Consider the following 12,435-nt stretch of genomic DNA (forward strand, 5'->3'; position numbering starts at 1 on the left):
GCCGTACTCCGGCTTCTACTGTCGTAAAAAGGCGCGTCCTCGCCCATGTGATGCAAGGAGCCGCAGTCGGCACCGCAACTTGGGGACCAAGTGTGTGTTGGTGTGTGTGGGTGGAGGTCCAGCAGACTTCTCTCGTTTTTAGCGGACACCACCTCGTCTTGCAAACATGGAGGCAGCCGACGAGTTCATGAAGTACCGCTCACCGCTGGTGTCCAGGTATGCTAGCAAGGAAATGGCGTACAACTTCAGTGACAGGAAGAAATTCACAACCTGGAGGAAGCTGTGGATCTACCTGGCTAAGGCTGAGAAGGTTTGACACATTGTAGCTCAGTTATAGCAACCACGGCATGTGTCCTGGCCATCATTGTCGTGTTTATGTTATACGCACTTTGTACATGCTTCATATGTCCTATAAACTATAGTGTGCGACCTTCAGAGAGCCCTATCAAGTTCCCTGCTCCAAATATAGTTTTAAGGAGGACCCTAGTTATGTGCTGTGCATGGTCCCCCACAGCTAAGCAAAGGTATGTCTGCCACTGGCGCCATACAACAAGCAGAAAACAGTTAACATAAAGCATAAAGTATAACAAGAAACATGTCCCAGCTAGGAGGGACTTGCATTTATAACAGTATTTTAAAGGGGCACTATGCACTTTTGGGAAGCTAGAAATGTGGCAGGGGTCCGCCACATGTAAACAAAGTAAAACAGTATGAAACTGTGTTGTCCTTTAAGGTCAGTTTGTTCAATCAGTTTATTCAGTCATGAAAACTAAGAGTTTTTTCATTTATCATTCAATGATTTTTCACTTCTGATTTAAATTTCTTCCCCAAAACTACATAGTGCACCTTTAACATCATTCAAGTCACAAACACAGTAAACAGTAGTATGAATGTGTTCATTCATTTATAAACTGAAATGACATTTTCCTTTTTTATCATTAATTTTAACTTTTGCAATTAAGCACCTCAAATGGAGATCAGATTAGTTTCATACAGCTGCAAACTCATGTTTATATTCTAGGATACCAAATAGTACTTGTCTACGTGATCTGTTCATAAAATCAGATGTTCTATTAAAATGTTATATTTTTTAGCATTTCGACACGTTTTCTGCCCTCAGTACTCTGTCGTACACCAAACACAGTCTGCCTTCTTTACTGGGATAAACAGATAAAAAAGGTTTAAAATCTGCATCAGAACAACAAACTTCTACATGTTTCTGGCAGAGGTGCATTGCACTGATACACAGAGAAACAAGGTTGTTGAAATCCTCTCAACCCTCACCGTCTGACAGTATCACACATATTTTTTGTGTCAGCTTACATAATGTATAGACGCTTATAGAATAAATAGAAGCTTTTAGTTGGAAACTTGCGGTTTTCACTAGACCTTTAAATCAGTTTCTGTGGCTTTGTTACGGACACTCAGGGGTTGTTGGAAATCCCCTCTGAATCATCTTGACATTTAGCTCCTGAACCAAACAGCCGTGTGATACCAGGCCTGAATTTAATGAATAACGACTGAATTTTGTAGTTGCTGTTGATTTAGAAATATCTATTAACATATTTCTCTGTAGCAAAATCTAATTCTTTAATTCTCTTAATTCCTCTGAGGGATTCCTGCACTCATCATATTAAAGAGGGCAGGGGGAGTTAACTGTCGACGGACCCTGTCTCACATGCATCACCTCACATGACTAATCAGAACTGATTATCTGAGTCCATCTTTTCTTATTGTTCTGCATATTGAGTTGTTCGTCTGTGAGGTAGCTTTGCTACAGTTTGCCCGTTCACAGTTAGTTAGTGAGGCCTGTGGCCACCTCTGTGTGGTTGTGTGTGAAAATAGCACACTATTTCTTTGCCATTATAGAATGTCACAGTAACAGGAGACCGCCCCCGGAGAGGCTGCATGTACAAGCCTAAAACCAGCCCTGCCGTGCTGCCTTAGCCTTTTCCCCCTCAACATGATGTTTGTCTTGTTCAGTGACATTTCTTGTGTTGAGTCACTGTTTGCTTGGAATCAGACGGCACACAGTCTGACCTTTGACACAGTAGAGTTTGACGTTGTTAGGTCTTGGACTCTGTGGTATCATAGAGGTACTTTCAGGAGTTGGGCTTAATTTCTCAATGAATCCATTCTGTGATCCCATCTCATGACCCTGTCCAAATGTAAGAAAACTCCAATCTAATCAGGATATTGAGGGCCTTGTCACGAGGTGAGCACATGCCTGTCAAGACAAGACAGAAGGTTGACTGACATTATCAGCAGACTGTCTGTCTCTTGTTTGGACATCCTGAAGTGATGTGATTGTCTTTTTTACTGTACATACAATACTAGAAGCAGTCGTCAAACATTTGCCCAGATTACCTGCCTCTTAAATTCACACAGATGAAAAGCTGAAACTAGGGCCGCAACTGCCGATTATTTCCATTATCAGTTAATCCTCTAGAATCTATAAAATGTCAGAAAATTGTGAAAAAAGTCCATCACAATGTCCCCCTGAGACCAAGACAACTAATTGTTTTTGGTGTACTCTTAACAGAAAACCTTCCATTAGGTAATATATGTACGCTCAGTATTATTTGTGTTAACCACAGTTTGTATTAACTGAGCACCAGTATGTAAAACCTACAGCACAGTAAATAATCTCTTCATCGTTGTCCTCCTCAGGCTTTGGGTCTGCCCATCACAGACGAACAGATTAAGGAGATGGAGAGCCACGAAAAGGACATCGACTTCGCCATGGCGGCTGAAGAGGAGCGCAAGCTCAGGCACGACGTCATGGCCCACGTCCACACGTTCGGACACTGCTGCCCCACCGCTGCTGGCATCATCCACCTCGGCGCCACCTCCTGCTACGTCACAGACAATACTGTAATTACGATTGACGTCGTACACGCTGCTACAGCCTTTGGTTACATGATCCACGATGTCATATTTTCTCTCCAGCTTGCCCTCGAAAAAACAATTACCATATAGAAAATCTATTCCTGCGTTGGGATTACGCGCGTTGTTTCTGAGTACAAGGAATTTTTCTTGAAAGGGTTTCATGCTCTCTAAGTTGTTCTGCTTTTCTTGCTCAGGATCTGATTTTGCTGCGTGATGGATTTGACATTCTCTTGCCTAAGGTGAGCCCCAGCTGTTCGGCAGAAAACAGCTCAGCTGCTCAGTAACAAGTCGGCAATGTAGAAATAATTTATTTGCAGTGTTTTGTCACACAAACCAGAAATAAGCTTATGAACATATGAGGTTGAGTAATAATATGTATTATGTAATAAATCAGCGCTAAAACCCTTTGTTCTTCTTTCCACAGCTGGCCAGAGTCATTGACAGACTGGGAAACTTTGCAGAGAAGAACGCTAACCTCCCCACGCTTGGCTTCACACACTACCAGTGAGTCTGAACACAGCTGCATGTCCTCACATCAGATGCATCCTGTTTGCAATGTTGTCATGTCTAATTTTTCCGGTAAACAACGCACAGTGTTTACGTAGCCCGTGTTCTTTATCTCTTCCTTTTCTCACTCTCCCTACAGGCCCGCCCAGTTAACCACGGTGGGGAAGCGCGCATGTCTGTGGCTGCAGGACTTGACCATGGACATGCGCAACCTGCAGCGAGCCCGCGACGACCTGCGTTTCCGGGGAGTCAAGGGGACCACCGGCACCCAGGCTAGCTTCCTGCAGCTCTTTCAGGGCGACCACGAGAAGGTAAAAAATCATCTATAAACTATAAAATATGTAAGAATTGGCCGCTTGTCAACACCTGTCACTCTCAAAGCGAATATGGGGCAGCCTTTCACCAGGGTAACCCCTAACTGCTGCTGACTATAGCCGCCGTTAGCTGGTTAGCTAACAGTGCAGCCAGCGGTTCGGTAGTGGGTTTGTTTTCCTTTTCAGCTTAAATTTTTACATATTGCCCCTTTAAGTCATGATGGATTTAAAAGTAACAATTCATACATTTAATCATTTTATTTCACCAGGTGGAAGAGCTCGACAGACTGGTGACAGAGATGGCTGCCTTCAAAAAGTAAGTTCTTTACTGAAGTGGGGGATATTAACAATAATCTGTAATTAATCAAATGTGATTATTAGTAGCCACAACCAAAATAGGGCTAGTGTCATTTAACAAGTTACAGAGACTTGACTTGATGATGTTGTCCCCGTGCTTCACAGATGCTACCTGGTGTCTGGACAGACCTACAGTCGTAAGGTGGACATAGACTCTCTGTCCACCCTGGCCAGTTTGGGAGCTACTATTCACAAGGTAAACTGCAGCAGCTGGACAAACGTAGAGTAATGCTGCCACCTAGTGGTGTGTAATAGAAATCTGTAATCTGCTGTGATGAACCTGCTCTTTATCTGACTTCTTCCTCACCCTCGATCCGTCTGTCTGTAGATCTGCACGGACATCCGCCTGCTCGCCAACCTGAAGGAGCTCGAGGAGCCTTTCGAGAAAGAGCAGATCGGTACGTTCACTCGCCTCATACAGTCGCATCACACTCAGAAATCCACAGACGCGTTACCCTTTAGCACAGGCCGTATGCCAGCATGATGGTGTCTTGCTCCGGCAGGTTCCAGTGCCATGCCCTACAAGAGGAACCCCATGCGTGCAGAGCGCTGCTGCAGCTTGGCCCGACATCTGTTGGCGCTGATGTCCGACCCGCTGCAGACGGCCTCGGTGCAGTGGCTGGAGAGGACGCTGGACGACAGCGCCAACAGGTCTGAGACACACAATAGCTTGCTTGACTTTGCTGAGATATTTTGACATCTGTGTTTTGATAGCATTTAGTAACAAGCTAAGACTTGTTTGTTACTGGATCAGTTAAAGGGACAGTTCACGGTAAAATGAAAAAACATATTTCTCCTCTCACCTTTATCTTCTGGTGTTACTTAGCAGCTAGACTGTTTTGATAATATAGTGAAACTAAATGGCACTCGGCTTGTGGTGCTTAAAGGGCCAAAAAAATTAAAATACTCAACAGTAATGTCTCTTTCCTGAAATCATTATCTTACTCATTTTACCCCTCGTTCCTGTGCAGGAGGATCTCCCTGCCCGAGTCCTTCCTGACGGCAGACATCATCCTCAGCACCCTGCAGAACATCACAGAGGGAATGGTGGTTTACCCCAAAGTCATCGAGAGGCACATCCGCCAAGAGCTGCCCTTCATGGCCACGGAGAACATCATCATGGCCATGGTGAAGGCTGGAGGGAACAGACAGGTATTCGTGCGCGGTTATGTGTTTGTAGCGTAAAAAAAACCAACTTTCCTCCTGGAATCAGCTTTTGTGCTTCACACAGTATATTTCCACTTCCTTCAGGACTGCCATGAGAAGATCCGCGTTCTGTCCCAGGAGGCAGCAGCTGTTGTCAAACAGGAGGGCGGTGATAACGACCTGCTGGTCAGAGTCCAGCGAGACCCCTACTTTGCCCCCATTCTGGGCCAGCTGGACAGCATACTGGACCCAAAGACCTTTATTGGTCGTGCTCCCCAGCAGGTACAACATGAACAGTGCTGCATTTTTTATTCCAGCTCCTCTGCTGATCAGTCTTGTTTTAATATCGGGTGTCTGTATACATCCAGTAGCAACATGCTAGCACCCAAGCTTAGTTTTCTTTCTACATTTTTATGTAGACAAATAATAAAAATATATACATACCACATTCAGTGGCTGAATGTTTTCAATAACACCTATTTTAAAATTGTTCCCAAAAGCACATCTAGAACGTCAAACTAATGGTTTGTAATATATTCTGTTCTTTCTTTTTCTTTCTCTCTGCCGTGTCCAGGTGGCCAGGTTCCTGTCTGAAGAAGTCCGCCCCCTGCTGGAGCCTTACAAGATGAAGATGGATGTGAAGATTGAGCTCGAGCTCTAACACACAGACAGATAATGTACACAAGAAAACAAGACTGCATCATGGTGTGTGGTATCAATAAAGAAATATCTTTGCTTTAATTTATCTCTATCAGAGTGTTTTCTTCACTGTGTTCACACACATACACTGTGTTACGTTTATTTATTGGAACAAAAGTCAAACAAATAGGGGAAGATAATAGTGTGGTAATAAATTATGTTCATCTTTATTGACTGGAACCAAAGGTTGCGTGTGTCTCACGCCCGTTTACAGCCTGCTTTGACATTATTAACATGCCAATTAAATACTGTAGTGAATTATTTATTCACCCAATTATTACCTAACACTTATGGTTAATCATAATATAATCCAGAGGCCTGAAAATGGTCGCTAAGACCTTTTTTTTCAGTCATTATAACTTAAAGTGTTGGGTTATTCAGGCTCCTGTTCAGAGCGTTTACACACTGAGGTTTGTTTTCAGTTAACGGAAAGGAAAAGGTAAACTGTAGCGGGGAGGAAACACACTGTCTGAATTTGTAGGTTGTAAATCTAAAAAAAAACAGCAGCTCAAAGTCCAGCCCAGCCCGTCAATATAACCATCGCGTTACCGTATGTTGTGGTGTAACGCACCACTTGAGATTTCCAAGTGCTTTTTGTGGTTTGTTGTTAAGAATCTCAACTTTTTCAGATATTTTTTTCCCACATTCAGCCGCCCTCAATCTACACCCTCCCTCGCTGTGTTTACTTTGTGTGCAGCGTCGGGACAAAGTGCGGTCATGTCCGAGCTGACCTCATCTATTTGTGTTAATATGGTAATGGTGAAGATAATGAGCTACTCTCAATGAAGTTTTAATACAGAGCTGTGTGTGAATCTTTAAACAGCCATTCCTCAGGACAGAGTGAGTACACACACACACACAGACACACACACACACACACACACACACACACACACACACACACACACACACAAACCCTTGAATTAGAAGATTTTACCACTGTCTTTGTCTCTTCTTTGGTGTCTTCTCTCTGTGTTTTGACTCTCCATGTGACCGGCTTGTTTTATATGTGAGAGGTGACAGTTGTGTATGTTTCCCTCTGTATGAACTAAGCAGCACCTGTAGTGCAACATGTGGCTGTGGGCTTTACTCCCCGTCTGCCTGGCTCTCTTTGGTACTGTGGGCATCTGGACTGTGTGAGTATTTTGTGCTGTTTTCGTTGCGTTTTGAGGTTTTATTGTCTCATTTAGTGTCTCAATAAGGTGTTGGGCCACCAGAACAGCTTCAGTGCACCTTGGTGTTGTATAAGCCTCTTGAGCTCAACTCGGAGGGATGAACATCGTTCTTCAACAGATAATCTCTCATCATCTCTGTTTTGATGATGATGGTGGAGGGCGTTGTCTCCTCCACATGTGTTGAACTGGGTTGAGAGCTAGTGACTGCGAAGTCCGTAGCACAAGGTTGCCCAAACTTTAACACTTGGAGGACTTAAACTAGAACTTAATGGTGGACCACAGGCCAAAAGCAAAAACCTTCATTATTGCATTGCAATGAGACAAAAAGTGCATCTGACCAAAAGTTCCCTTAATTGACCGACAGTTCCTATGCAGTGTCACTCTGCACGACACACTCAGATTAAGCAGATTAGGAAGTGTTTTTAACAGTTTGCTATCTTGTCAGATGGTAATCAATATTTAGTGTCATTTACCTCTAGCAGTCCTCCATTGTTTGTCACATACTTGACAGTTATCCTGTAGTTTGGGAGCTGTAATCTGAAGCATTACCATTTATATTTATTTAAATTCACTAGTATGGAGATTAATTGAATTTATAGGCCTATCCAGTAACACAAAATACATAAAAAATGACAAGTAGATAATAATAATATTAATATTAATATTAATATTAATATTAATATACAACAGACTTAATGGTTTATTTAAAGTGAAACACAAGACAGATCTAAAAAAACAAAAACGTACTCCTGAAAGAAGAGCCAACAGGTGTCTGTTCAAAAGTCAAAAGTTCAAAAGTTTAAAAGTCTTAAATGTTTCCACACAAATGTATGATATATAATAAAGAGGGTTGTGTGTGGTGCCATGTCTCTGGGGTGCGAGCTGAGCTTTAAAGTTTCTTCTCTTTAGGTTTGCTGTCGCTGTAACCAACGGATCAGTCAACCTCACAGAAGGAGTCCCTTACATCAGGTGGGTTTGACCCTCTGTGTCCTCGCAGGTGATGAAGAATAGATAAAGTAGTTACGGCGAACTGATACTGAATAAACAAGCGGTAATGAACCAAACGAGCCGGTTCATTATGTTCAAAGTTAATGTAAAATGATAATGATGCTGTTTTCTCGATCTCCCCTGAAGCGAGTGTGGCACCTACACCCCTCAGAGCTGCCTGTTCTCCCAGATCTGCAACATCTGCTCGCTTTTAGGTAATGACAGATATATTTAGACATTACTGGTATCAGCAGTCCTTTATCACTTAGGCTCTCTCCATCATATGCTTCATTGTATTTACAATGTTTTTTGCTTTTTAACAGTTTTTTTTCCACATGCTATGGACAGATTGAAAAATGTCTAGGTGTCCTCTCTGTCTGTGTCCCTCAGCTCTGTGGGTTGTGCTGATCCGTTTCCAGCAGGTTAAGGATTTTGGTAACCATGGAAAGGCAAACGTTGCCAGCATTGTTTTGGGATTCATCTCCTCGGCAGGAATCTCTGTCCTCGGAAACTTCCAGGTAACAGCTTCAAAGAATAAATAAATTAATAATAAAATAATGAAATGAATGAAAACATTTTAATCAGTCTGTGCTCTCTGACATCACTTCTTTGTCTGCCCATGCCCACATAGCAAACAGTGTTGAAGAGTGTTCACCTGTTGGGAGCGTTGCTGGCTTTCTTCCTCGGCCTGGCCTACTTCTGGGTGCAGCTGTATCTAACTTATCGGGCTCAGCCGTCGAAGGACCGATGCTTTGTTGGGCCCGTCAGGGCGACCTGCTGCATCCTCTGCACCATCACGGTTATCCTCAGTATCCTTCACATCTGTACGACTCAGAGAAAAAAATATTAGGTGAATATAGAATCCAAGATAAGTTGATACTTGTCAATATTAGATTAATAGAAAAATTATAATATTTTTCACAATTTAAAAAGGAGTCTGTGCTTATTGTTGCAAATACAACTACACAGCTATTTATTTAGATATTATTTAACACTGTTAATTATCTGACATTTCAACAATTCATCCATTGTGTGTAACTTTGTGTAACATCTCAACCACTATGCACCTTTAGCTATACCATGTGGCCTATCCATTACTATTAGCCTACTATTTCCAACTATTTATGAAGTACTTTAAGCTAATTTAACCATTTATGCTATCGATTACTGTTAGCTAACTTTTTGGTATGCTCTCTCTCTATTTTTTTTTATTTATTGCAGATTTAGCTCATTTTGTATGGCACTGTACATGTAGCCCATAAAGCCTGAGCTGTAGCCTACATTATTTTATTTTGAAAGGTCCCTCAGGTTGTTTGTCACCTCGCAAGCATAACCCAGAACAGGAAACTACAGACAGAGGGGTACAATACAATACAAACTCGATCTACGTTGAGACATACAAAAGTGACAACATGCACCACAGTGCAGATTTTGAAAGTGTCAGTGAACCTGCAAGGCAATATCACATTTTGCACGTGTTGATATGCTACTGTATATACTGTCATGTGCATTAATGTAGTATTATGTTCCTTGACTGCTCTCTCCTCCCTCAGTGGCCGTTTTCCACAACATAGGCTATCCGTCTGCAGCTGCCATGTGTGAGTGGATCTTGGTCATGTTGTTCTTCTGCCTGTTTGGCCTTTTCGCAGCTGAGTTCAGACACATCGACTGTCACCAGCTCACTGTACAGAAAGAAGCTCTCGAAAATGACCAGAGGCCCTCGACAATATTAGTCAATACTTCTGTTACAAATACACTTACCTGACATGCACACATGGGCTGTACCTACAGCTGCCACTTTGCCTTTGATAAAGGCTTGATGCCTGTGCACTAGATTCATAATGTAGCTACACATTCAGTTGCTGTACAGAATAATGCTGCTTTGGTGCTTTTCAGTCACTTTCAGATTTTTTACTCTAACTACTAATTATTGTATTTGGTATATAACTGTATTATAACCTTGTTGAACACTTTTTTCTCATGTCTCAAATGTTTAGATTTACCGCCATTCCCCCTTTTTTTGTTAAAGAACACACCGTCTTTCTGTTTATTTCACATGATAATCCAACTTGTTTTACAATAAACTGATAAATTGAGAAATGTTATGAAGTGTGACAGAAAATAGTAATTCAAACTCGCATGAGACACCGCAAGTCACCACAATTATGAAGCAGCAACTGGTGAAGTTTGGGTCTAAGAAATGGTTTGTTTGTGTTTTTTCCAGTTCATAATTGTATTTTATTTAATTTCTTTAAATTTCTCTTACCTTTAGTTTGTGAAGCAAGACATAATACGACTTAAATATGTTTTTTTTTTTGCAATCAATTAACTTTTTGCTCTAAACGGCATGTAATCAGACTGAGTTTATAAAGCTTGTCTTTGCCCATACTGCAGTAAATAAAACTAACATATGGTGGCACCATTCAGCCACCGTTCACTCCTCAAAGTGTCTCAGCTTCTATTCAATAATCACCATTTAAATAGGACAATGCACAAACAATACTCAGTTTGATCATTCACGCATATACATTACATCCTCTAATTTTCTGTCCAGTAAACCCCCAGTCACCCCTCTCTCAGCGTGCTACGTCATCCTCTATAACATTGTCTTCATGTGTACAATGTGGCCAGGACTCATGATTAGTGCATAGACAGTGAATACCAGGAAAAGTCTGGTCATTTTCTCCCTCACTCTCCACCTGTCAGCTGTGTACTACAATAGAGGAAGGGGAACAGAAAAGGAGGATGGAGGTATGAAGGAAAGGTTTTGTTAGCAAGAGAGTTATTTCCCCTATGACATAATGCGTGATGAGAGCTGTTGTATGCGATTTGATACATTTACGGTGCTTTTATTTTGAAGAGCTTTGCAGAAATCACCAATCAAAGGCTACTTTGTCTTCAGATCATCTTTCTTCAACACTATAGATCATCTCTTTATTTTCAAAAGTTGCCCTTCACCTCCTCAGTAATAGCACTGGCCAGCAGGGGCGCTGTGGAGCGATGCCGGCTGACGAGCGTTTCACTGATGGGAAAATGCAGCTCTGGTATCGTGCCAGCTTGTTTTTTGGAAGATGCCTCCAGTTTAAACAGAGGTTCTACATTCAGCACAATTTGTCAGGGCTATTTGAGACGGACAAAACAATGGAGCTCTCACAGCCGTGCCGATAGTGGGAGAGGTCCTACTCTTGGCTCCGGCGCTCAAACTATTTCTCTCATCCTAGATCCCTGTTTATTTAAACATATTGTCATGGGGTCTGTTGGCACAGACTCCGGTCGCACTTTGCGATCACATTTTCACTTGTGTTTGCATATTTTGTTGATGTCAATAAAATAAAAATCACTGGGGGCATGTAGGAAGGCTTGAGATGGGAATACTGGGCCCCCAGTGTCCTGCTATGTCCCGACAGCATTCTTTCACATACTCCATGCTGTGTGATCACCAGAGGGGGGCTTTGACGAGCGGGCACAGGGATCAGACGGACAGCTCGGAATTCTATGGGAATTTCTCAAGTGCTGTTGGTTAACAGTGTTTGTGCTGCGGGCAGCGTGCAGATTTTACACTTGTGGTTAAACAATGCTGTCTTTGGGTCTCTAATGAACTTGTTTACTGCAACATGAACTTCAGGTCGCTCTTGTGATACATGTACTTAATCCAAAAATGCAGACGAGCACTGGGGAAGAAACGCATTTTGAACATGTCAGACGCAGAGACCTCAACAAATGTTTGAACCGATTAAAGGATCTGACACAAATTTAAAGGTGCAATTTGTAAGAATTGGCCAAAACATAGAGGGCAGCATATCACCAGAGTGACCACTAGCTGCATGGCTAACTGAGCTAATGGCAGCCACAGTTAGCAGTACGGTCTGGGAGCTTAGAGTGGTATTACAAGACAGGACAGGCTGGGGCTAGCCGGTTAGCAATGCTAACTTGAGTTGATATCTCTAATGCGTTCTGATAATAATTTTAGTTAATTTTTAAATAATAAAAAAAAAATCTAATATTCCTACATATTGCACCTTTAAAAGAGCACATTAAGACTAAACAAACTAAATAAGCAAACTATCTTTGTTTTCATTACTGAATAAACAAACTGACCTTAAAGGACAACACAGTTTCATACTGTTTTACTTTGTTTATATGTGGCGGACCCTGCCACCTTTCTAGCTTCAAACAGTGTCCTGGGGACTTTATTTTCCTCTGAGAACAGCTTGTTTATTCTGTTACGGAAAAAATAAATAATTCTGAGTTACTTCTCCAAATCTACACGGTGCCCCTTTAAATTCAGCTGCTGTGAATATTGTTATCTAAAGTACGATCTATCTTGGCGAGTCCTGTTAAAATGACAAACTGTTCTTGAA

General features: G+C 42.0%; 2 protein-coding genes across 2 annotated transcripts; both read left to right on the plus strand.

Moving 5' to 3' along the window:
• The first annotated feature begins 33 nt into the window (after positions 1–33).
• adsl (adenylosuccinate lyase) lies at positions 34–5,954 on the plus strand. Its single transcript, XM_084371777.1, has 12 exons — positions 34–310; positions 2,671–2,874; positions 3,084–3,128; positions 3,314–3,393; positions 3,536–3,707; positions 3,980–4,026; positions 4,173–4,263; positions 4,396–4,465; positions 4,571–4,718; positions 5,039–5,219; positions 5,319–5,495; positions 5,788–5,954. Exons 1-12 carry the CDS (start codon positions 167–169, stop codon positions 5,872–5,874), a joined length of 1,446 nt encoding a protein of 481 aa, XP_084227903.1. The 5' UTR covers positions 34–166; the 3' UTR covers positions 5,875–5,954.
• Positions 5,955–6,983: 1,029 nt separating this feature from the next.
• Positions 6,984–9,890, plus strand: tmem150b (transmembrane protein 150B; the record flags this gene model as incomplete). The annotated part of the gene is made up of 6 exons (XM_084372425.1): positions 6,984–7,048; positions 7,997–8,056; positions 8,222–8,289; positions 8,465–8,592; positions 8,706–8,883; positions 9,628–9,890. 6 exons carry the CDS (start codon positions 6,984–6,986, stop codon positions 9,837–9,839), a joined length of 711 nt encoding a protein of 236 aa, XP_084228551.1. The 3' UTR covers positions 9,840–9,890.
• Between the last annotated feature and the right edge of the window lie 2,545 nt (positions 9,891–12,435).

The sequence above is a fragment of the Pagrus pagrus genome, assembly GCF_965226575.1.
Source record: "Pagrus pagrus genome assembly, chromosome: 13".
In the NCBI taxonomy this organism is placed as follows: Eukaryota; Metazoa; Chordata; class Actinopteri; order Spariformes; family Sparidae; genus Pagrus; species Pagrus pagrus.

Bases quoted from the DNA above. Each gene is read 5' to 3' on its own strand.
- adsl (XM_084371777.1), top strand. From the start codon at position 167: ATGGAGGCAGCCGACGAGTTCATGAAGTACCGCTCACCGCTGGTGTCC. The intron at 4,719-5,038 runs GTCTGAGACACA...GTTCCTGTGCAG, and splicing joins CTGGACGACAGCGCCAACAG to GAGGATCTCCCTGCCCGAGT. The intron at 5,220-5,318 runs GTATTCGTGCGC...CACTTCCTTCAG, and splicing joins AGGCTGGAGGGAACAGACAG to GACTGCCATGAGAAGATCCG.